This window comes from Lacerta agilis, chromosome 9 (assembly GCF_009819535.1).
Source record: "Lacerta agilis isolate rLacAgi1 chromosome 9, rLacAgi1.pri, whole genome shotgun sequence".
Classification (NCBI taxonomy): domain Eukaryota; kingdom Metazoa; phylum Chordata; class Lepidosauria; order Squamata; family Lacertidae; genus Lacerta; species Lacerta agilis.
The window spans coordinates 1,494,803-1,521,259 of record NC_046320.1 but is presented as its reverse complement, the minus strand read 5'-3'; the positions used below and the strand labels follow the sequence as shown (position 1 = coordinate 1,521,259).

At 43.5% G+C, this 26,457-nt stretch overlaps 1 protein-coding gene across 3 annotated transcripts in view; it reads right to left on the bottom strand.

Moving 5' to 3' along the window:
- Window positions 1–26,457, bottom strand: part of SCAPER (S-phase cyclin A associated protein in the ER) — a 199,250-nt gene that overhangs the window by 64,822 nt on the left and 107,971 nt on the right. For all 3 annotated transcript variants that reach the window (XM_033160917.1, XM_033160918.1, XM_033160916.1), the window contains one exon: window positions 9,905–10,020. In XM_033160917.1, coding sequence (XP_033016808.1) covers window positions 9,905–10,020 — 116 coding nt within the window. The remainder of the gene's footprint in view (window positions 1–9,904; window positions 10,021–26,457) is intronic.

Here is a 26,457-nt window from a genome sequence, read left to right as displayed (position 1 = left end):
ACATGAAGGCAGAGGTTGGCAAATTGACTTTGGGGAGTTTGTGCCCCTGACTTTTGTGGCTCTGACCCCACCTGCCTCCTCCAAGTTGTTGACAAAGCTGGGCAGGAAGAGGAGAGACCAAGGAGAGGATAGACCTTCTTATTGTCACCCTCCAGTTTTATCTTTTCTCTCCTGTGAACAGGAACCCAAATCTTTCTATCATGTTTCTGCCGTGCTATGTAGTGCCAGGAGGTCAGGTTGGGAGGCAATTGCCACCCCTGAACCTGAGCATATTCTAGCAATTCTTTATGAAAGAGCAGATAAAAGAGCAGACATATCCCTGTCAAACAGGAGTATCAGGAATCATTTGTTGACAGAAGAAGAAGAAGAAGAAGAAGAAGAAGAAGAAGAAGAAGAAGAAGAAGAAGAATTAAAATCCATGGCCAAGTTTCTGTTTGTGCTATGGCTTCTTGTAGCCAAAAGGAAAGCAGTGTCGGAATTGTTTTACTTTAACCTTCCATAGTTCCAGTTACAGGTAGGTAGCTGTGTTGGTCTGACATAGTCAAAACAAAATAAAATAAATTCCTTCCAGTAGCACCTTAGAGACCAACTAAATTTGTTCTTGGTATGAGCTTTTGTGTGCATGCACACTTCTTCAGATACATGAAAGCTCATACCAAAAACAAACTTAATAAAAAATTTAAAAAATCCCTCCAGTAGCACCTTAGAGACCAACTAAGTTTGTTCTTGGTGTGAGCTTTCGTGTGCATGCACACTTCTTCAGATACGCATGCACACGAAAGCTCATACCAAGAACAAACTTAGTTGGTCTCTAAGATGCTACTGGAAGGAATTTTTTATTTTGTTTTGTTTTTACTTTAACCTTGTTAGGATTAGTAAACCTTTGCTTTGTTCATAGGTTTTCAAGATGTTGCAACCCATCCAGAGCCTTCAAGTTAGGGAAGGGTACATGGGTGAAGCCAGAATTTATGTCGGGGGGGGGGGCAGAACCTCAGTTCTGGGATTGTACTGATTTACTTGATGGGGGGCAGCTGTCCCTCCTTGTCTACACCCATGGAAGGCTAGTTAAAGCAAATCTTACATCTACAGTGACCACTAGACATTTGAGCAAGTGCGAGGTATATACTTGCTTGTCAGTAGGGTCTGTAATTGGATTATTTGTCAAGATTCCTATAGGAAAGGTTATGTCCTTGCTTTGCCCAGTTGCCTTTCTTCTGCCAGACCTGCCCAATTCCTGACAACTTCAGAGTGGGTCTCATTCTGTGTGCCCTGGTTGTCAACCAGAGATAACGTCTTGCAACTCAATCCTCTGATTTACCAGGTGACTATGCCATTTGGAAAAACAGCTGCCCTGAAAGTGCCCACAGATGCCACCTGACCTTGGCCTCCCTTAACCCCCCCCCCCCGCAAAATCCGGGGACTACAAGCAGTGCCAAAAATCTGGATCTAGCCACTCTTTTCATTTCCCATAATGGAGTCAATACTGTTCTGGAGCATTATGGGAAATAAAAAGGGTGTCCAGGGACAGCCACTCAGCACTGCCTAGAGTGCTGCTGACACAGCAAGGTAAGTCCATCATGCCCAGACTGGGCCTGCGCAAACCTGGAGCCAGCTTTCACATTTGGATATTAGGTTAAACGAAAATTCCACAGATGTTTAAGGATATTTAATTATTCCCACTTCTGTGTGGATTACTGCCTACCATTATTAAAGTAGCCAGCTTCCATTTTTAACAACATACTATTAAGTTAGCATTTTATTTCTGCACAACCTTAGAAATCTCATGCTCAAAAGGCAGGAGAGAAATATTTCATAGAAAGTAAATTTGTGAAACAAAAAACAAGGCATTGTTCCAATAGTAACTCAGCAGTGTGGTTATCCAACAGTTTATTTGAATCTGGGTGAGTCAGCTGCACATCAACATATCCTGCCTATAAAGGATAATAGGTAGTTTGTTCTTAAAAATCATTCAAGGCCATCAATCAAGATTTGTCATTTATTAATAACCTCTTCTATGTTTTTGCTTAACACAAAAAATAAATTTAAAACACATACAGTTGGAAAAATAAATGTATTTGAAAATGTTTTTAATTGTTTATCTTGAATTAAAGTCCACACATTGGCTGTTTTACTGCAACATTTCTAAAGCCAACTCACACACGCATCCATTTCCCAACTGGTAAAACTTCAGGAACTTCAAAATCACTCTTATCATGTTGCGGTTGTTAGACCAACAACCCCCATTCATGGTTTCCCACAGAAATCCTTCTGTGAAGGGTGGGGTGGGGGAACTAAAGTGCCAAAGAGAAAAAACAAAGTTCATTTGAACCAAGGCGGCAAAGGCAAATCCTGTCATTTATTCTATGCTACAACATGGAGGCAGAAAACAAGCAGTATAAGCTTGTTAACCTCAGACAGCAATAATTAGAATATATTCAGAAATGTCGTCAGCTCAGGTTCAGAGATACAATTTTTAAATTCAGAATGCAAAGTGTTGGCAGCAGAGCAGGTCCCAGGTGGTTTACAGGGTTAAATGGCAGATTAAAGTCGGCAAACTAATTTCTTAATTTTAATCTTATTAAGGAAACGACAGCTGTCTAGTGTTACCATTTCTGTACAAGGTCCCTGAGATGAACATGAAATGGTTTATGAATTCAAACAAGACACACACCCCCGCACTTAAACACAAAGGTTTGCAAAATCCCACTTTCCGTGTATGTTGTTCATAGAATTATAAAAATGTAGAGTTGGAAGGGACCCCAAGGATCATCTAGTCCAATGCCCTGCAATGCAGGGATCTCAACATGCAGTTCCCCATCTAATTTGAAGCCATACCGGACCCTGCAGAGGTTTGCAAATATGCTAGCAGTTTTACCGCTGCACCAATGGGGTTATGATTTATTCAATTGATATACCACCCTTTATTAAAAGATCCCAGGGTGCAGTACAACATTAAAAACACATTACAGAACATCAATGATAAAACCATAGTAAAAAGCATACAGACAGCCTAATAATAAAATAGTCCTCATAATAATAGCCCCCCCCCTTTCACAGGCCATAGAATATTTAATAGCCATAGGCCTGGGTAAAGAAGAATGTTTTTGCCTGGTGCCTAAAGACATGTAACGATGGTGCAAGGCGAGTCTCTCTGGGGAGAGCATTCCACAATCAAGGCACCACAGAAAAGGCCTGTTCTCTTGCTGCCACCCTCTGAAACTCTCAGGGAGAAGGCACACAAAGGAAGGCCACAGATGACAAGCGCAGGGTCTTGACTGGTTTGTATGGGGAGAGGCAGTCCTTAAGGTATTGAGGTCCTGATCTCTGTAAGGTCAACACCAGCACTCTGAATTGGGGCCAGAAGCTAATCAGCAGCCAGTGCAATTGTGCCAGGATTGGTGTTATATGCTCAAACCAGCTTGTTCTGGTGAGCGATCTGGCCACTGCATTTTGTAATGGCAGCCCCACGCATAATGCATTGCAGCAATACAACTTTGAGGTTGCCAGAGTGTAGGCCCTGTCCAGAGAGGGATGCAGCTGCGCCACCAGCTGAAGCTGACAGAAGGCCACCTGAGCCTCAAACAGCAGCAGTGGATACAGCAGCACTCCCAAGCTACATACCTGCTCCTTAAGAGGGAGGGAAACCCTTATCAAGAGCAGGCAATCTTCCACCTATCTGGTCTAGGGAACCATCTGCTAACATTGCCTCCGTCTTATCTGGACTGAGTTTCAGTTTATTGGATTTAGTGAATTGGGGCATTTCTTATTTTCCCCTCCCAGAATCACACACCTCAAAGCAAATCCAGCATACAAAGAACTTATTATAATAGTTGAATGTAATATGATTGGTGGCTGCTTTGTCTTAGGTTCCCTAAATCAGCTTGAACCCTACAATCTGTCTACCTCTGATGCATGGTTGTGCTTTTCTAGTAAATCCCTCCTATTTTTCATAAGATTTGGCTGCAAGAAACTATTTACAACTTGATTCACAGCATGTTTACATGTGGTAGGAACTGGGCGCATTGTACACTGGGCTGCACCCGAGCTCCATGGCAGAGCACATGCTTTTCAGGCAGAGGGTTCCCTGGCTGATCCCGGGCACCTTCCCCCATAAGGACCAGGCTGCAGGCCATGGGGAAGGATTTCTGTCTGAGACTATGGGAAGGACAACCCTGGGAAGGACAGATGAACAGTCTGACCTGGCTTATGACAGTTTCCTATGATATTTTAAAAGAAAGATTTATAATGAAATTATAACTTGATGTCTGGCAGAACAAGATGTTCTTCTCTACTTGCCAAGCACAGAGTAGCACTGCTGAAGCTACATCAGTGCAAACTCCTTTACATGCCACAGGTGATGGCCCAGACACATGGATAGGCTACTGTTTTCCACGTGCTTCGGATCAGCAACTTGTGTGAAGCCCAACACATTTATCATCTGCTTATTTTCTCAGGTCAAAGGAAAAGGGGGAAGGAAAAAAAATTTAGAATTGGAAACCTCATAGAATTTACTATGGTTGTGCAAATTTTAAGTCTGGCTATGGCCCTGTTTGCACATCATGGCAAACCATAGTTAATGGTTTACTGTGAACATGGAGGTTTGCACTTTCCCTAGCATGAGCAACAAATCATGATCCTTAGCTTAGTGTTAGGCCAAAACCATGGATCATTGTTCGTTTTGCTCCAACTACAACTGCTAAGTCAAGAACAAGACTTCGAAACACACCATGATTTGCAGTGAATCAAGCAACTATCCTCAGTTTGGAGATAATGCTAGGCAGTGATTATGGTTTGTCACTCCTGCTCATGCCAGGGGAGGAGGGAAGTGGATGCAACATGTGTTCATGGTAAACCATCAACTATGGCTTACTGTAACATGTGAATGCACCCAATAGCTCCAAAACGCAAAATCATGAAAATGTTTTAGGGATTTGTAGCCAATCTCCCTACAAAATCTTAAATTAGGTAATAAATGCAAGTATTCCATTCCTTAAAAGTGAATTTCCAAGCCATGCAGCTACAGAGAAAAGCTTTGAATCTTTAGTACTGTACCTTGAAAACAATAAAAAACAATAGAGTGCTTCTGTTTGCCCATACTTGCATGCATGTGCACACTCATACACACTCTCTCAAACCTCAGATTTAATTGGCTAACATTATATATAATAGAAATCTGTATGATTTATATGAAGGTTGATTATATTTCCCAACTTCCAATGAAAATGAAATATTTGGAGGTAATGAAGTGATTAAGCACTCTAGCAAGTTGAAATATTTCCATAGCTTAACTACCCTAATCTGTCATTTTATTAGTTATATAGACATAGGCCAGGATCCAAATAATTACTAGTTTGTGTGTCCAATTAGGATGTGGACCTGCATTGTTTCATACAGTTGTAGCCACACATGGCAACCTCTTACTTGGGTTTTCAAAAGCAGTTGGGGATGCAGCACATTGGCTTAATGTTCAAAGGGGGAAAGAAGCCCTTTGGGGCATCTAAAGAAGCTGGCTCTCTGGGTGACAGCCATTTTTCCTACAGCAAACACTATCGATTATAAATCTGTGTATGAGTTGTCTGAACCACCTGACTTTTGTGTTTTTAGCAGGAAACGCCACAAGTCTTTCTTGCAGCTGTTTCTCTCTCTCTCTCTCTCTCTGAGAGAGAGAGAGAGAGAGAGAGAGAGAGAGAGAGAGAGAGAAATATATATGTTGCCTGGAACTAAATGGCAGAAAGGTAGCCTATAAATGCAGTAAGTAAATAAACTGCATCCACTTCTCTTTGCTCTGTTGTTTCCCCTGTGTTGAATTTTAGATTGTAAACTCCTTGAGGCAAAGACCTGTCTTTCTGCTTACATTAAATTGCTATAAGCCACCCTGAGTAATGCATAGGCACTAGAAGCGCAGGATAAAATGTCTATCTAAATATATTACTCCTAGCCAAATCACAATTCTGCACCAGATATCTCAACGTTTATCGTTTATCACACAAACACGCGTCAAGCACACTCGGCAGCAGCTATGTGAATCCTCTTCTTACATTCATTTGTAGGTTTTGATATGCAGCTCTTGTTGACTTTCTGCACATGCCTCAAATAAAACTGTTCATCTCTATGGCTCATAATAGCATAGTATTAAACGTATCCTCTATTTTATAAGGCTGAATGTTTTATCAGAGGGCAGTAAGGGAACCAACCCTCATCTTTCATGAACAAATGCAACCTTTTTCATAGCACTGTCTATCCTGCTGATCTAATAATACCAGCAAATCCAAAACAAAAGGCATATCGTTAAACCTTTGCTAAAATAAAGCTTTATCTTGTAGACATTGGATTAAGGTTCTGAGCTGCCCCATGCTGCCAGGATTTTGGGGAAAGAGATGAGGATAACAGTGCATATAATCTCCTCACATCCACTCCTAAGGGAGACATAAACAGGTATACAGTCGTACCTCGTGTTGCGTTTGCTGCGGGTTGCGAACGGCACGGGTTACGAACGCGCCGAACCCGGAAGTACCGGAACAGGTTACTTCCAGGTTCGGCGGGTGGCGCATGCATGTCAAATGATGTCATGCGCATGTGCAGATGCGCCGAATCGCAACCCACGGGTGTGCAGAAGTGGCGCTGCAGGTTGCGGACTGCTCAGGATGCGAACGGGGCTCCGAAACGGATCCCGTTCGCATCTACAGGTACCACTGTATTATTAAAATACCACTGGAGCCTTTTATTTTCTCTTTTTTAAAGGATAATGTGTAACAACAACAACAACAACAAAACCCAATTGAAACAAAAAGAAACAACTAATATCAGGAAAGATTGTATGGGATACATCAAAGGGAACAGACACTGCTGGGAAATGCAGAATTGAGTTGGCCCTGCATGCCGATTCTCCAGCAGAGGTGTTGCTCAGGCAAAAAGTTTGCTTCACTTTCCTCCCTCCAGAGCAGATTTCTCTTGAGAAATCCCTCTGCCTTCTTTTCTCCTTCTTGGCCCTCCAGCCACCCGCCTCCAGAGGCCTGGCAGGACTAGCAGTATGAAGACCCCTTCAGATGTAAGAGTTGCTTAGAAGCAGTAATTTCACAAGGAGCGGCACCAGGCTGAGGTGGGAGGAATACCTTTTAGTGGGATAGATTTGGGAAGCGAGGGACCTCTGCCATACAATCCCACACTACGCCAAGTTCCATTGCCTGTTATCCCTCTCCTACCAACACCTGACAGCCTCCCTGGCTCCCAAGCCATGCCTGCAAGTTGCCTGGAGCTCTCATTCTGTCTTGGTCCTTTCCTTTCTTCAGCTCCACGCAAGGGGCGCTGGGGGTTCACGTGTCACCACCAGCAGCACGAGAACCCCCTTCCCTGAGGCTCCCCATATGCTAAGGGAACAATTTGTGGCAGGCTTCCATTACCTCGGAAGGGTTCCTCAGCACCCAAACGCTGCCCTCATATAACCTGACAGTTCTTTCTCCATGGCACGTCACAGTATCTCTAAACTGGTGTTTTTAAATCATTGCGTAAACTGCATAAGCATATCATCTCTATCATATTTTCTTGGAACGTCAATGTAATTTATGACTGAAAAGTTTCTCTGAAGGGCCTCATCTAGGGTTTTTATTCTAAGTCGTTTGCTTTAAAAGGGTTTATAAATCTGCCAGTTCTGTGTTATACTTGGCAGACAAGAGCTTACCCTCACTTATATAACAACGTGGACAAGATGTTTGGCATGTGCCTATTGCTCTTGGTATCCATATTGGAAATACCTCTGATGATTTTTAGAAAGTTGTGTAATGGAAACTCCTCTGTACAACAATCTACAAAGCTACAGCAGACAATGTGGAAAAGACTAACCTTAACTAATACTGGCCTAGTTCACCTGCAGTGCTAAGACAAACCATGGCAGAGAGAGAGAGAGAGAGAGAGAGCGCTTGTGGGTATGCTGATTCCCTCCTACTCCAGCCCCAGCTCCACTGCATTATCTGGAGCTATGTCATGGTTTGGTTTAGTGTTATGTGTCAACTTGGGCTCATGTTTTGTCTCCCCGAAGCAAATTGCAAGCAGAAGATGAACAACCAACCTCAGTTACAGCTTGCAAGACAAACGAACAAGGCTGGGTTTGTAAATACTGTAAGTCTAAGCCAAACCATGGCTTAGCTCCAGGCAGCACAGCTGGAGGAGAGAGCAGGGAGTGTAGCAACCACAATTTTTGCTCTGGGTACCCCCACACTAACATATGCTCATTGAGCCATAGTTTTGCTTCAGTTTGTGTGCAAACTGAGCACTAGTCACAAAGGAGTTTTTCCATTCACACTACCATTTGTTCCTCCTAAAGTATTAGGCTGTTTTCTCTTCCTGACATGAGCACAACACACACCCAGAGCACTTCTCTGTTGCAATGGAAGGGAAAAGATAGGTAGGAAATTGCTGCCCCGTACCTTTACAAACTATTTGAATTTTCAGGTACGTCTGAAATAACCTCTGGTGCCTCATGACCGCTGAAATCTAGAGGATCATCGTATATAATCATGGTGACCCTGAAAATCAGTAACTGCAATGACTGTGAGATATATAGCGTTCTGCCCATGTAGGCTTCTACTGGAATTACATAGGATCCTTCCTTTTAAGATTAGTTCTTTTGAAGCCCTGAAATTAGTCTTTGCCAAGGTTTATCCATGATTAACTGTATGCTTGCCCTGAACCTGCACTTGGAATCACTGCCAAAGGCACCATAGAAATCCAGCCTCCCTCACAAAAGGCTCTATTCACACAACTTGGAAAGAAGTTCAGCATTCATTAGGAACTTCCTTCTTTTAAGTTCCACATTTCTCTCAGGTGCCTCCCCTCCCCCTTTTGCTGCTCATTTTCTACATACCCTCAGCCTAGATGCCAGTTTTCCCCATCAGTAGAAATGGGAGGAAAACTTGCCTCCACAGTTTGCATGTGTCCTCCCTCTTTTCTTCCTACTTCAATGGAAGGGAGAGGAGGATGAGGTAGCACTAGAAGGGGGTACGGCTGGGGAATGCAGTGGGGTGAAATGAGACTTGCATATACACAACAATCTGGTAGACTGGAGGGAACCAAAAATAATTTGCAAAGGTATTCAAAACCTGTAGGGTTTCAAAACCATTGCCCAACACAAAATTATTTCAATGAGTCCTCTAGTTTCAACAAGAATCGTTTCAAAATTACAGATCACAAGTACACAAAGCTTCTGCAACAGATCCCACCAACATAAATAATAAAAGTCAAAAGGAAAGCCTGCCCATGGTGGCTTCTCAGTTCCAGGGGAGGGGGACACACATGATGGCAGAACAGTTTTTCGGCCGGTGCTGAGGAAGGCTGGGGCAAAAGGAAGTCGCTTCAGCTGCCAAGTGGTTCCATGTGGGCACAAAATGGAACCTATGGCAAGCTGACACCTACCATAGATTTGGGGCAGCATCTTCCTATGCTCTTGACTGACAAGATAACTTTCTTTGTACAAATACGCAACAACTGCAAGTCCAAGCGTGTGAAAATATACTCAAAGCCATCTAAAATAATTTTAATATTTTAGTAATTTTAGAAGGGTTGCCTGTGTCTAGTCTCATCTAGTATTTTATCTATCAGCAGTTTCATTGTATTTCTGTGTTTTCATTGTAAGCCGCATTGAAAGAGTCTCAAAAGGTGACATATAGACATTTTAAATAAATGCATAGCTTGAAATAAATACATAGCTTAAAAACTTGCCCTGCCTTGCACACAAGATTTCAAAAGCAGGACACAGCCGTATAAAACCCTCTGCAAACCAACTATAATTTACAGATCAATAAACAGGAAGGCCAGATAGAACAAGAGCCAGAAAAATAATTCTAGCCACCAATGATGCTGTTAATTTATTGACCACGAAAAAAGGCAAGTGAAAAAACATCCTACTCACTTCAGAGGGATTCGTGAAACTGTGTTCACATTGGCCGAAGTTGTCACAACTTGAAGGACTTGTTCCAGGGCTGTAAATCCCCCTGCCACATGAAATGCAACCTGATCTGCTGTATTCTGCATTGAAAACATAAAAAGTAAGAGTAATGAGTCCAAGTATTTTACTGAATTATCAGGCAATGTTTTGTCTGCACAAGTTTACTGTTCAGTGCTATATAGAACTCTTGTACATATTTGAATGCAGCAACCCCTTGAGAAACTAGACATGAACTCCCCTCAAGGATGTAAGAAGAGCTAGCTGCTGGATCAGGCCAAAAGAGGCCTATCCAGTCCAGCATCCTGCTCCCACTGTGGCCACCCAGATGCCCCTGTGGAAGCAGGACCAGAGCACAAGAGCCCTCTCCCCTCCTGTGCTTTCCAGCATCCCTCTCCTCCTCCGTGAATCTGTTTAATTCTCTTTCTTGGTTGGTGGCCATCATTGCCTTCCGTGAGATCATGTTTCTTCAATGCCTGGTCATGATGCATGTGTGCCTGATTAAAATGTTGACTACAAATTGTTCGGCCAAGCACCAAGCTTTCCACTGAGCTAGTGGGGTTCTTTGACTTCCAGGTATTGGATCCTCCATGCCACTGAAGTCCTTTCCATTTCAAAAGAAGTTTGCCAAGACATATGAGGCAGCTATCTGAGCAAGGTAAACCAATCCCATGGGTGTGCAGAACCAGTCACAAAGTTCTTTGGATCTTAGCCAGATAACCGGGGGAAAGAAAAAGAAACACCTCTTGCTTTGACTCTATTTTGGAGAAACCTTGGCAACCACTAGTGGGAACTACCTATAGTCAATTCTCTTGTGAATGAGCAAACACACGAACCAAGCCATGCAAAGCAAAAGGACCTTATTACTACCCGCCACCCGCCCCCGCCTCACTTCTTACGATGATTCATGCTCCTCGCTTTAGGGATTGTTTGCTTTTGGTTATGCCAAGTCTGCACACAGAATGTATGAACTTAGGTGACATTTGGGCAATTTGACCAGGACACAGAGAACTACACAACCAGTTCCACCAGCTCAAAGTGAGGAGGGACCACAGGGGAGGTGCCGCATGCTTTGTGTGCAGAAGGTCACAAGTTCAATTCCTGACATCTCCAGCTAAAGAGAAAAGAGATCCATGTGAAAAAGACCTATGCATCCAACTATTGCCACAGCTGGAACAGGCAGCAGCTGTTCCATTCTTGCCCAAAGACAGAAGTTGGTGTTCATGGAGACATGGGCTTGCAAGCAAGATGAGGAGAGCTGTTTAGCTAGGGGGAAAGGCGAGAGCACTGGAGCCTAAGACAGGATTACTGGCATAGCAGAAGAACTATCTGAAAGACAGACAAGGCAAGCAACAGGAAGCACTAGCCTGACAGCAAGAGAGTTATTAGGGTAGACCTTTCAACCTCAGCTTCCTTCTAAACCAGAAGTCCTGATCCTGAAAGCACTTAGGTTGGAGTCTCTGTCAGGAGCAGAGCTGGGGGGAGAAAGGCTTCACCCTGCAATAAAAGCACCTTTGAGTTCGCCACTGTCCAAGGTGTGACCACAGGCAGAAATGGCCATGTGGCACCAATCTCTGGATTCAAGGGGGTCTCATTGTTTCTTCCTCCTCTGGAGGGTGGGACCCGAACCAATGGCTTCAAGTTACCAGAAAGGAGATTCCAACTAAACATCAGGAAGAACTTTCTGTAAGTAAGAGCCGTTAGACAGTGCGACTCTCCTCCTTGTAAGTTTTTTAAGCAGAGATTGGATGGGCATCTGTTATGGATGCTTTATTATTATTATTTTTTATAAAGAATTTATTGGTATTTTCCATAACAAATAATACCATCACCCACCCACATTTATACAAAACAAAAACAGACATAACCACGATTCTTCTTCTTTTTTACACACATACAGAAAAAAATTCTAGTTTCGAATCTTTACAGTTGACTTCCCCTGCCTTCTCTCCTTCGGTTCCCAAACCAAATTCTATTTTAATAACTTCATCTCTCAAAAAATTAAATTCATTTTAAAAAGAAATTCAAATCTAAACAATCATCTTAAATGAATAAATCATCTTAATCCATAATAATTAATAACATAACTTTGTATCTTAACAAATTGTTCTTATATCAGATCTAAGCTATTCTTCTTTCCCTTAAACTGCTGCTAATAACAAAAAAATAATAATATCCCTTTTCTTGTTAAAAATTAAAATAAAACTTAATGTCTTAACCCTCCGATTTCAGATTACCATAACAAAGCATTAATATTCTGCACTTAACACACTTCACCCTATCCCCCCTCTATCCAACTGTTATGGATGCTTTAGCTGAGATTCCTGCATTTCAGGGGGTTGGACTAGATGACCCTTGGGGTCCCTTCCAACTACAATTATATTATTTTATTATTCTAATTGCCATTTTGTTCATCCCCTCTCAGATCTGGCTCCATCAATGTGCACCCCCATGATTAGTCTGACCAAAGGCCATGTGGCTCTTCCTCTGCCAGAACTGAGGCTGTAATATCTGAATTTGCTTATTTTCCTTTTCCCTACTTGTGCTCTTTCCTCTTTTGTATTTTTAAAAAATTGAATTGCTCCCTGTTTTTTTAAACTGTGAAACGCTATGAGTGTTTTTGCAGATAGGAAATATGTACCGTATATACCCGAGTATAAGCCGACCCGAATATAAATCGAGGCACCTAATTTTCCTACAAAAACCTGGGAAAGCTTATTGACTCAAGTATAAGCTGATTCACCTTTGCCGCTGAGGAGGAGGAGGAACGAGCAGCCCGAAAGCAGCCCTTTCGGCTGCTCCTTCCTCTTCCTCCTTTGCCAAGTTTGCATTTATGCAAGCAGTTCAGGAATGGAACAAGCTGCCTGGGGAGAGTAAAGAACCGCTGTTCTTGTACGCTTCTTAAGGAATGGTTGACTGGGGTGAGCGGGCAGCAGTGGCACGAGTGGAGAGAAAGGGCTTCTTTCTTGCTGCCCCCACCGCCCGCCTCACTTGAGTATAAGCCGAGGGCAGCTTTTTCAGCACAAAAAATGCGCTGGAAAACTAGGCTTATACTCAAGTATATACAGTATATGGAAGGAAAGAAAATAGCAGGCCCAAACAGACAAAGCTCTTTGCATTCATATATGTATGCTGTATTAAAAACACCCTTAGAAAACTATTTTGTTCAGATTTGATTAGACACAGAAGAAAGCCTGGCCCTTGACTGCGTGTGGCTTCTTTGTTTCTCTACCTGACACAACACCTTAATGGATCTGAATCTGCTCTGACTTTAGTGGCAGCTGATAGGATTACAGGCTCCCTTCCAATACTACAGCTCTGCTACATGCCAGCAAAAAATGACAGCCTAAACCTGAATTACACAGACTGGGAAGCCATCCAATTATTAACTAAAGTAACTGTTATTACCTAACCTAATCAAAGGAGAAGCAGCTGTTAATCTTTGGTGGCCCATAGAGCATTGGCGGTCAGGCTGGATGAACTGTCTTTGTACTTGACTCTCCCGCAGACAATAATTACGTCCTTTGTGATCAAGGCCCAGGTGGGGGTGGGGAGAAGAGATTCCTTGTGCTGTAGGCAAAGGCAGCAGATGGGGAACAAGGCTCTGCACATTCATTTACAAGGCAGAGGTGGGTGTCTGGGTCTGGAATCTGTAGGATTGGAAAAGCTGGAAATCAGCTGGCTAACTACTTCGTTATTTTAAAAATCCTTATGCTTCCTTTAAAAATGTTTCGCAGATTCTTCTGCAGCCAAATTACAAACGTCAGGTGCCTTTACCAATCTGTTAAAGCTCATAAATGGTTTTAACTGGTTTATTATCATCATAATCACCACCACCAGGCTTTAAACTTTTATAATCATATGTGTAGACCCCTGCCCTCTGAAAGGCACCCATCTGTGCCTGCCACCTGTGGGCAGTGGCTCAGGCTGAGAGAAAGGCAGCCTGGAGGGGGATGATTAGAGGACCCCCTCCCAGTCCAGGCTCAGGAGTTTAAGCAGAACCTCCATGTAGAAGGTTAGGGTGAGTTTAATACAAGCACACCTAAAATTCTAAGTGGTGAGGACCAACTTGGGAGAAGAGACTTTGCCTCCTGTTGAAACAGAAAGTCAATAGGTAACGCATGTTATCTGAAAGAGAGGAAGCTATGCCTTCTGCTTGCAAAGAACTATTTTAACTCGTATGCAAATTTAACTGATTGGTCAACTAAAAATCATAGGGTGTTGACCTATCTATTAAATATGTAGGCAGATTGAAATTAAGTACTTGCAAGCAAAAAAAGGGGGAGGCAGCAGGCGAACCGTTTGGGCTGCGCAGAGCCTGCAGGCGCCCGACCCACCGCACCACTCCCAGGAGAGATGCGTGGCTTGGGCGCACTGCAGGCCCCGCGATGAGTGCCTCCCGGCATTTTGTCACCCCCCTCAGTGGGTACACACGGGGCAGACCACCCCCACTGCACCCCCTTCCTCCACCGCTGTTTACAACCACAAGCAATGTGTGTATTTGTCAGAACTGTGTCAAAGATATTTGGTGAAGAAAACACTGGCATGCTCCTCAATTTGATAGGCATAGAGACATTCCTCCTGAGCAGCCCACCACTTACCTAAATAGCCTTTAATCCAAAACTTGGGTGAGTGGGGGTGGGGATAGAAACTGGGTGAAATCCTATTGGTCCTTCTAGCACCACTGTGCTGGTGAGTCTGCCTGCTTGAAGAGGTGGACAGGAAGAGGCATTTATGATTTCCCCTCTGCCATGTAATCACTACAGTTTCCCAAAAACCTGTTTGAAGGTTAGAGAATGCTTTTTCTTGGGGGGAGGGTTTACTGGTGGGAGGAGTAAATTGGCAAAAATTGTCTCCCCCACCTTTAATCATCCGTTAGCAGACACCTCTGATTGGATCAAAAAAAACCTTGATCTTCGAAATGGCAGCAATTGCCTACAAATCACAGAAAGGCTCAAACTGCAAAACTGAAAGCAATTTGAACCCAGCTTCAAAATGTTTACTAAACAATGAAGGTATAAATTGCTTTACACTGAGAGAAAGTACTCAGGTTGTTCTTATCAGCTCTGCATTTATGAAAGTGCTGAAGTCACATTCAAGGGAGGATTTGTGGCTCTACACAGCAGAATGTCCCAGATCCATCCCACCAGCAACTCCGGGCAGGGCTGGGAAAGTCTCCTTTTGGGAACCAGAGAACTGCTCGTGCAGATGGACCAATGGTCTAACTTGGTACAAGTGTCACAGTTTAATTGTTTAAAAAGTTGCCCTTCTTGGTAAACGCCATTGGCCAACTAAGACACTAAAACGGATGCATATTCCAAGCTGCATCTTAAGCCTGTTTCTGTATCTGAGTCAGTTTGTGAGGACCTCATTTTCACTGAAAAGGTAAAAAAAAAGTGTCTTGGCATAGGCCATGATATGAAAGGTCACACCATGAAAATCAATGCATAAAATGGCCCAAAATAACTTTTATTAACAACTTGGGTCTTATTAAGAGCCTAAAAGAAATGACTGAATAGTACCCTTGTAGAAACAGTGGGAACCTGTTGCTACTTTCAAAACACAGTAAAGAAAATATTTAATTGCAGTGACACAATTTCCCAAATCCATAAAATCAATACATTTGAAAAAAGCTAATACCGATTTGTTCATTAGTAATCTTCAGTATAAACTACATTAGATTTATAGCAATAAGTACAATCAAATCTACTTGGCTTCTTCATAAAGTTTTCCAGCAATGCCTGTCTTCCTGCCACTTGATCCAAAAGGCAGCTCCTTAAACTCCTTGGGTGGCAGATTCCTTCATGGGTCCCTTTGGATCCAATCTCCTGTGTATTTCGAAATCTATGCACTTATGAACTCATTGGGTGTGAATACCTTCAGCCACTTCGGAACACAATAAATTACTATCTGAAATCTACCCCCTATCCTCAAGGTGGTATAAAACCTCAAAGTGTTTAAAGCCACAATGTATTGATAACTCTCATAGGAAGCAACCTTGTTTTATTTTATAAATTTTATATCACACCTCTTTTCCAAGGAATTCAAGGTGGCAAACCTTCCTCCCCATTTTATCTTCATAACAACCCTGTGAAGTAAATTAGGCTGAGAGAGTATGGTTCTCTCATCAAGGTCACCAGATGAGTTTAATGATTGAGCAGGAATTTCAACCCTGGTCTCTCAAGGAGTATAGAAATATTGGGATATTCTAGGTTCCTTACAAAGTTCCCCTCTTCCTCTAGCATAGAGAAAAGGTAAGGTAAAGGATCCCTGGATGGTTAGGTCCAGTCAAAGGCGACTATGGGGTGCAGTACTCATTCGCTTTCAGGCTGCGGGAGCCGGTGTTTGTCCGCAGACAGCTTTCTGGGTCATGTGGCGAGCATGACTACACCGATATGGAGAGCTACAAATTCCCTCTCTCTCTCCCTCATCCCTCCCGCATTTCTTTCAGAAAGGAGTTTGATTACCATGCAAGCTATTCCAGTAGAAATTGCAACCTCATTTAGAACCCAGTAACAGTTCCTAGGACACGGGTGGTGCTGTGGGTTAAACCACAGAGCCTAGGGCTTGCCGATCAGCAGGTCGGCGGTTCAAATCCCCGCGACGGGGTGAGCCCCCGTTGCTCAGGCCCATCTCCTGCCCACCTAGCAGTTTGAAAGCACATCAAAGTGCAAGTAGATAAATAGGTACCACTCCGGTGGGAAGGTAAACGGCATTTCCGTGCGCTGCTGTGGTTCGCCGGAAGCGGCTTAGTCATGCTGGCCACATGACCTGGAAGCTGTACGCCGGTTCCCTTGGCTACTAAAGCGAGATGAGCGCCGCAACCACAGAGTCGGACACGACTGGACCTAATGGTCAGGGGTCCTTTTACCTTTACCAGTTCCTTAGTGTAACAGTGACTGGAAAGAAAGTTTAACATGCATATATCTAGCCTGTGGGACGTTTGCTAAGGCAGGTAGAAGCTACTGGCAAGGAGAGTTTAGCCTGGGTGTGAAAACCCTACCCAGTCCTTACTTAATACGGTAGGTAGTAGGAGGTGCTGTGGTCATACTGGGGATAAATGGGTTCAAAGTCTAATTTACTGGTTTAGGGTATATGGGAATCTTTTGAATCTATATTGAGGTTTATACAGAGTAATTATGCTCTCTTACCTGTGACTACAAAGTTACTATTTTAATAGGGATGCGATTTTTATTCATTGAGGGTTGTTTTAAAGTGGTTTACTATGAGAAATAGTAGTTTTAACTTGCATTTGTATTTTTAGCTTACTTTTTATATTAGTTAAGTTATTTTGTTTTAGGGGGGGGGAGAGAACAGGGCTGACTGGGAGTGGGTACCAGCCAACAGAATGGCTGGGGCAGGATGCACGGGGGTGTGTGTGTGTGTGTGTGTTTTAGTGAGCACAGTAAGGCACATACTAAACACAGGTTTCCCTGCCAGAACTGCAAGATGTACACCACTGCTGACCTAAAAGCACAAGAAAGGTTGGCTCCAATATGCTCAAAATCCTATAAATAAGACACAGAAGTTTTGGGATTCTGTTCTGTAGAGGGATGAAACAAAATTGGAACTTTTTGGAGCCATGGATCAGCGCTAGGTCTGGAGGAAGAAGGATGAAGCATATGCTGAAAAGAACACTCTGCCTACAGTGAAGCATGGTGGTGGCTCAGTGATGCTCTGGGGCTGCTTTGGCGCTGGAAACTTGCAGCGTGTGGAAGGCAGGATGGATTCACTGAAGTATCCGGAAATGCTAGGAGGAAATGTCATGCAGTTTGCAAGGAAGCTAAAGCTTGGGCGTCATTGGACCTTCCAAGAGGACAATGATCCCAAGCATCCCTTGGTGGAGCCTTCCACCAAGGCTCGGTTGCAGAAGAAGTCCCGGAAGGCTCTACAGTGGCCATCACAGTCACCTGATGGGATTTGAAGAAGGCGGCTGCAGCATGCAAATAATATTACTGAACTGGAGGTCATTGCTCAGGAGGAATGGGCTCAGATTCCTCAGGAACGCTGCCAGAAGCTGTTGTCTGGCTATGCATCTCGTTTGCAGCAGCTCATAGCAGCAAAAGGCTGCTCTACTAAGTACTAAAGATGCTTGGCATGAAGGGGTTGAATAATAGTGAGACTCAGGGCCGCCTTAAGTAAATCCGGCACCCTGGCACAAAGATCCTTCCGGCGCCCCTTGCACTCCGCTGGGCAGGGCCAGGCGCAGTGGGCAACAGGAGGGTGCGAAGGGGCGGGTGGGGACACTGCCAGCTGTGCTCCATCTCCACCTGCTCGGCTATAGCGGCGGTGTGGCGCTGCCATCCAGGGAGCCCTGGCTGCGGCATCCGCAGCCTGAGAAGAAGTGGGTGAGAGCGGCGCTGCTGGCAGGGCTGAAGGGCGCAGGCGCCCTCCTCAGGCCATGGCGCCATGGCACCTTGTGCCAGTAGCCTCAATGGCTAAGACGTCCCTGGTGAGACTGGAGAAGCCACCAGAAGTTGCAATTTCAGCTGAATTTGGGGGAAACCACCTGAAGCATCTGTTGTGTTGAGCTATTTCAATTGCTTTTGTTTGATTTGCTCATTGCAAACAGCTGAAAGTCAGTAAATTTTGATAATAAACCTGATTTGCAATGGGGACTGAATAATTTCGATTGCAGCTATATATATATTCCTATGGTGTGAAGGCTCTGGGATTATTCTTGGCAGGGATCCTAGACTAGCAGCATTCTAAAGAAAACCACCCCCCATCACCACATGCACACAAGACTAATTATTCAGTTTCTGTGCCAAGAAAAAACTAAAATTCTCTGCAAAAAACAAATGACGTAAACTGGTGTATATTCAGAGATGCTTATTTTTTTAAAAAAAATAAAGAAAGGTCAATTGGCAAACTTTTTTGCTGAAATTATTTAAATCTTGGCAGAATTTGCAATTCATTCCTACTGCCCACTGTCCAGAGTGTTATTTTTTTATTCATTCAAACATTTATACTTTCCCCTTTAGCCAGAAAGGCTCTCAAAGTAGCTTAGAAGCAATGAAAGCAGCAGCACCCTCCCCCTCCCCCCAAAATCAGGCTTACATTCTAAAAATACCTGACATGAAAGGGGAAAGGGAGGGGAGGGGAGGAAAGGGGAAGCAAACTCAGGCACCCAATTATCAATATTAATTACTGATTTCTTAACATGAATTACTACAAATGAAGGAGCCATTTCATCAGGGAAAGAGATGGGACACTAAGGCCTCTCCAACTGTTCTCCCTAAAAACTCTCTTCCAGATGGTCATCACAAGAATGGAAAAAATAGTGCAATCAGAGGAATTTCAGCAGAAGCCTTTGAGGATGTCCAGGTGTTTGTCTCCTGTACTGTTTGCCCATTTTTCAAATGCAAGCCTGCTTAATAAAGTGGGCCTTACTTATGAATAAAGATATACCGGTATAAAGGATTAATCTTCACTGAAGTTGCTGGAACTTTTTTTCCAGTAAAAGTATGCCCAGGAATAGACTAAAAAGCCCACTTTTTAATTCCTACTTTACACTGAATACTGAGCACACAGAAGACCCCAATTTTCAGCCGTTGTGATTTCAAGACCAGCCAAAGAGAGCACCATATTCCTGCCAGCGCTGCTCCCTCTAGTGGCCACGTTGAGGGGTGTGTGTGTGTTTAAAGGAAAACAAACAAACAGCAGGACATTTATGCACCAATACAGTTTTACAACAGAGCTTCTTCCTGGAGAAAAAGAGTTTCAACCTCCCCATAAATAAAAACCAAATTGGTGCTCAGATTCATGCCATGGAAGAGGCACGCTGATAGCTGCATGGCAAGATCTATGATGCCACAAAATGCATGCTGGGTCAGTTTGCTGGGTCTTCTGATGTGGGGTGTGGGGGCTGTACAATGAAAGCTACTGGTTTACATAAGTAAGGCCATGTCCCCCACCCCGAAAACAGGCACTGAATTACACCCAACATTTTTTTGGGGGGGGGGTTTGACATCACGCATGGGTGTTGCATGCGTGACATTCGCCTGTCAGGCTGATGCTGCGCAGTCTGGGGCGGCATTCCTCCAGGCCTCCTTGCCCCATCCTTGTGGACATGGGGGTGCTGTAGAGGTTTCAGCCCCATGGAGATGGTGCCCTGAACTGTTTCCCTACTGACACACAAAGCAGAAGAGGAAGATTCTTCCTCCCAATAAACATGGAAGGAGATAGAGGAAAGAAGAAGCGACAACACGAACCCACTAAGTATTTGTGCAAAAAAACTCAGGACAAAGCAGCGTTAATGAATATTGGTGCCCTCCAGATGCTAGGGATCATTAGGAAAGGAACTGAATATAAAACTGCTAATCTCATCATGCCATTTTACAATTCTATGGTGCAACCACATTTGGACTTCTGTGTAGTTTTGGTAGAGTTGGAAAAGGTTCAGAAAAGAGAAACCAAAATGTTCAAGTAGATCAAGTGACTCCCTTATGAAGAAAGCTTTTTATAGTTTAGAGAAGTGGCAAGTAAGGGTGACATGATAGAAGTTTATAAAACTTCTGGAGAGAGGGGACAGAGACAGGTTTTTCTCCCTCTTCAAAGGTAAAGGGACCCGTGACCATTAGGTCCAGTCGTGTCCGACTCTGGGGTTGCAGCGCTCATCTCGCGTTACTGGCCAAGGGAGCCGGCATACAGCTTCCGGGTCATGTGGCCAGCATGACTAAACCACTTCTGGTGAACCAGTGCAGTGCACGGAAATGACGTTTACCTTCCTGCTGGAGCAGTACCTATTTATCTACTTGCACTTTGAGGTGCTTTCAAACTGCTAGGTGGGCAGGAGTGGGACCGAGCAACGGGAGCTCACCCCGTCACGGGGATTCAAACCGCCGACCTTCTGATTGGCAAGACCTAGGCTCTGTGGTTTAACCCACAGCGCCACCCGCATCCCTCTTTAGAACTTGGGAAATCCAATGAAGCCGAATGTTGGAAAGACAGATAAAAAAATACTTCTTCAAACAGCATACAGTTGAACTATGGAACTCACCACCACAGGAGACAGTGATGGCCTCCAACTTGGGAGGTTTTAAAAGAGGACTGGACAAATTCACCTATCAATGATGACTTATCAATGGCTACTAGCCATGATGGCTATGCTCTGGTTCCATAGTCCAAGTCAACAATGCCTCTGGATGTCAGTTGCTGGAGGCCACAGGAGAGGGCTTTTGTGTTTGAATCCTGCTTGCAGGTTCCCTACAGGTATCTGGTTGGTCCCTGGGAGAACAGGTTGCTGGGTTAGATGAGAAATGGGTCTGGCCCAGCAGGCTTTTCTTATGTTCTTTCAGTAGCTCAGAGGTTCTTGAGGCTTGGACCTTCTGCCGCTCCCAGCAGGCACCTCATCGCCCGCTGTCACTGCAAAGAGGTGCAGTTCCAAAGCTTTCCGCCCTTGTGTATCTTTTTGACCCCCATCCTGTTCCCAGTTTTGAAATTGTTGCTAGCAGATGTTAATTTTTTATGTGTATATCAGGGGTGGAAACTTCTGGACTGCCAACTGTTTGACGAAAACTCCCCTAATCCCTCCCTCGCCACTGGGCATGCTTGCTTGGGCTCATGGGACTTGAAGTCCAACAACATTTGAAGTGCCACATGTTCCCCATCCTAGATCTAAAGAACTTATAATCCGCCCACCATTCACTGCAGTGTACCTACCAAAAAATAAGAGAGAAATAAATAAAAACAAAACACAATGTTAAAAAATCACAATCCATTAAAACAATGCTAATTTCATCTGTAAAACCAAAAGAAAGAATGCTACCCCATTTCACACTTAGTATAAAAAAGAAAATATATCTCTAAAGAAATTGCAGGAACTCCTAAGAGTTCCAGATAATACAAAAATCTACTGATATGGGGATTTTGCTTCGACTCTTAGATTTATATTTTTAAAAGAAACTTTCAGTGTATCCCCCTTCGCCTCAAAGCTTCAGATGGGACAGCCATGGCAGCAATGAGCCACTTGCTACGGTCCTGACAATGTGCAGATTCTAGAGTAAATAACCAAGCCGGACTCTGCACCGCTGAGGCCAACCATTCCCGACTGTCTCTCCACTGTGATAAACACTGTCTGCCCACAGTCCCTTGTATTTGAAAGTTACGACAAACATTGGACTGAAATGTAAATATCTGACATCATGACTGGTGAAGCAATGGACGGCAAATTTATCAAAAAAACAGAATGAAACCCCAAAATGTTGTTTGACACCTTGTTTTCTTTTAAAAAGCCAACCTTAGTGGTCACAAAGGGAGCACTTGGAGGAGGTCAGGAGTGTTGTGCTTTGTTCTTAAAAAAATACACACAGCAAGTGAAGTCGCTTAATGGTATAGACTAACGACATTTTAAAGCTAAAGAAGCGAGAACTCCTATAGCAATGCTGAAGTCAAGATATGGTATTAAAAAGGCATCATGTTTCTCTGCCAAATGAGAATTGCCATGGAAGTGGGAAAGGAGAAAACAAAACTGTCCACTTTTGATCCATGCTGCGTTCATATGGGTTCACCCGTCAATTGCACCATCTTGTTTCTGCATCCATCTTCTTAAAAAAAAGAAATATTCACTGATAAAACTCCATATGAAGTATTATTTCAATTTATTTTCTCTTAAAATATGCATTGAGTGAATGTGTTCTCCCTCAAATATTGCACCTTTAAACATACTTTGATATTTATTTGTGTTTTTGAACTGAGAAAGGAGTTTGATATGTCTGGGAAATGCAAAAGCCAGAGAATAAGCAAGTTCCAATCTGCAAATTAGTCCAGGAGGCTCAGATCAGGTCAGTTTGTATTATATTTTGCAAAGCTCAAATCCAACAAGCAGCCCCAGGTGGAAGAGGTAAGCACTCTAAACTATTTTTGCAGGGATCGAGAGCTGTTGGACTCCAACTCCCATCATCCCTAAAAACCACCAGGCCATGCTGGCTGGGGCTGATGGGAGCTAAAGTCCAACAGGGTCAAGAGAGCCAAAGGTTCCTCATTCCTGGTCTACAGACAACAGTAAAAGGTAAAGGTAAAGGGACCCCTGACCATTAGGTCCAGTCATGTCCAACTCTGGGATTGTGGCGCTCATCTCGCTTTACTGGGTGAGGGAGCCGGCATACAGCTTCCAGGTCATGTGGCCAGCATGACAGAGCCGCTTCTGCCGAACCAGAGCAGCGCACAGAAATGCCGTTTACCTTCCTGCCGGAGCGGTACCTATTTATCTACTTGCACTTTTGACGTGCTTTCGAACTGCTAGGTGGGCAGGAGCTGGGACTGAGCAACGGGAGCTCACCCCATCGTGGGGATTCGAACCACCAACCTTCTGATCAGCAAGCCCTAGGCTCTGTGGTTTAACCCACGTCCCTACACAGACAACAGTAGACACATACAAACCTTTATTTTTGTAATACAAAGTGTCTTCTAGAGGATAAATACTAACATTTGGCAGCGTCGTACAAGTACAACCACTTGTCTTTTTATCAAAAGGATACTCAAAGCAGCTAACAAAACTAAAACCCAACAATCGAAAAAGCCATGTCATCAAAGCTTAGCACATCAACACATTAAGCATAAGACAGCAGCCAACTGAAATCTCTCCATCCGTAAGAGGGACAAGATTAAACACTGAAGGCCAAATATTTCCTAAATATTCTGCTTGGCTGCAAAAGGACAAGAAAGAGGCGAGTGAGTCTCTTCAGGAAGGAAGCTCCATTGTTGGGTGCAGCCACTGAGAAGGCTCTCTCATGTCCCAGCCAAACAGGTACAACGGGGAAGAGGACTTCTTTGAAATATCTCAAAATCTGGACAAGCTCAAACAGACGAAGACGGCCCAATATTTCCATTTTTTTTAATGCCCCCAAAACGAGTTCTCTGCTTTTCAGGATTTGAATGCAGGCCTTACAGGCAGAAGTGCTGCATCCTGTCCATGTGGGAAGAATGTTTCATTCATAAAGGCCATTTTCCACATTATGCAGAAACACAAACCAGGTCGTACTCCAGTCTCAGGCCTGTAGCCAGAAATGTTACAGTTAGGGGGATTAGGGGAGGGGAATCGTGGCAGAGCCAGAACATAAATACGAGTAGTCTCATTTGTTTTAAGCTATTTTTAAGTAACTTTAATACTGCTTGTGTGTTATCTCTTATAACTCCACAAGTAAAAGGGCCACAAGTTTGAAAGACTTTTAGTAAGTGCGAAGGAGCAACTGTGGTGAACTCTGTTCTCCCTTTGGGCAATGCTTCATCCAGGCCCAGCCATTAGCAATGTTAAATCAATGTAAGCAGTTCCCTCATGGTGACAGCTTGTGTTGTTTCCACCCCTCCTTCCTCCTTACCGCACAGTATTAGGGTCTCTTTCTTTCTATGTTCCCCTGGGAAATTCAATTAACAGTGTCAAGTCTCCTCCTCTCAGTTAATGAGTGACACTATCAAGATCTTTTTCACCACCCCTGACAAGCAAGATGTGTCCACTGATTTCTTGACTTGCAAGTTAACAAGAGAATTACTGCCCACTTCTATAAATGACTATATATGATCTGTGTCATAAACAGCGTGACAGCTGCCAAAATCAATCTTCCGTGACCCTATTGATTAGGACACTCAGAAATAATGAGACTTCACTAGTGGCAGAATAATGCTTGGGTGGGGAAAGGAGGGAGGAATGTATCTGTTCTTACAAATGCCGCCGTATTCACCTTTCCTTTGCCCTTTTCTCACCGTACAATCTATGAGCAACGGAACAAGATTATAAAGGCAGCAATCAATGTTTCCCCTCCATTTCATGATGAATGTGACTTTTTCAAAATCAGGAAAGTATAAGAATCATACAGTTGGAAGGGACCCCAAGAGTCATCTAGTTCAACCCCCTGAAATGGAGGAATCTCAACTAAAGCACCCATAATAGATGGCCACCCAATGTCTGCTTAAAAACCTCCAAGGAAGGACAGTCCACAACCTTCCCAGAGAGTTCATTCCACCGTCAAACAGCTCTTGCTGTCAGAAAGGTTTTCCTGATGTTCAGTCAGAATCTCCTTTCTTGTAACTTGATGCCACTGGTCCAAGTCCTACCTTCCGGAGCAGAAAACAGCCTTTGAGATATTTGAAGATGGCCATCATATCTTGTCTCAGTCTCTTGTTTTCCAGGCTAAACACACCCAGCTCCTTCAATCGTTCCAGACCCTTGATCATCTTGGTTGCCCTCCTGCACACGTTCCAGCTTGTCAACATCCTTCTTAAATTGAGGTGTCCAGAACTGGACACAGTATTTTAGGTGTGGTCTGACCAAGGCAGAAGAGAGTGGTGTAAGTCAGTGTAGAAAACACTTGATTAGATGGATAAATGGTCTGACTCAGTATAAGGCAGCTTCTTCTCATGTTTCTATGCTGATAGAATGCCTCAGTGGGGCTTTATGCTAGGAACACATGGCAGTCTAATAACAGGTGACCAGCCGTTCAAACTATGCCTCTGCAGCTGCAGTTAGTGAAATGGCAGGCTGGGCAATGTACAACACCTTAAGGTTTATGCGCAAGCACTTGGTGATGTGTCTGCTCCCCATTCTGAATTTTAACCAGGCTCCTGGGAAGGGAGCTGAACCACGAAATGCAAAAATCCTAGCGGCTCACATTAAACTTTTTAACAAGGCACCTCTAGAAGGACAAGGTTAGAACAGTGATTTATCAGAGGTAGGGATCAGAAAACACAGGCTGTTCTGACAAGCAGGGAAAGATAGAGCCAATGAGATCTCAAATTAACATGGGAGCAATCATACTAACAACTACTGGCACCTCTTCAGTTTTTTAAGCACTTTGAATGCAACATGGTTGCTTAAATTCTGCCCAAGAGCAGCGTTTAAAGGGTACTTTCATTTTCCTACTCATATTGAAATACTGCCCCTCAATGAAGCCAAACTTAGATTCACAAAATGTTTATGGGTATGCGTACCCCTACGGCCCCCCAGAAAAAAAAGCACTGCCCAAGCGTATGCAATAGCAAGATGCACACTGGTACAATTCTTTTCACAAAAGTCAACTAAAATTCTCAGAAACTTAAAGCTCTTGGTTGCCTGCTGATTATGCAATGTTGAAGGAAGATGGATGTCATTTTGGGGGAACTGCATTTATATTATTGACAGTTTATTTCCTTTCTTGTTACACTAAAGTGGTCGGTTTTGGCAGTGTCAGTAAATGCAAGAAAAATATCATTTTCACAAAATGTGAAGCACCACCTTAACTTTATTCATAAGGAGAGGAAGTTCAGCCATCAATCACTAGTGTATCCTTAAACTATGTCAATTGTTAAGGGAGTTTGCAATACCAAGGAATACTAAAAGCGTCCTTTCTGTCTTTAGAAAACAGCCCTGAGTAGGCATTCTAACATGCCAGATTATTGAATCCTGCTTATCTCACATTTCTGTGAGCACTACTGCCCAAGCAGCAACAATGAACTAGCTATCCATCAGGTTTTTTTTTTTTTAAAGAAGGCAAGTTATTTTGTCCTTGATTTTTTAGCCGTGGGACCAGCAACTATCAAGCAAT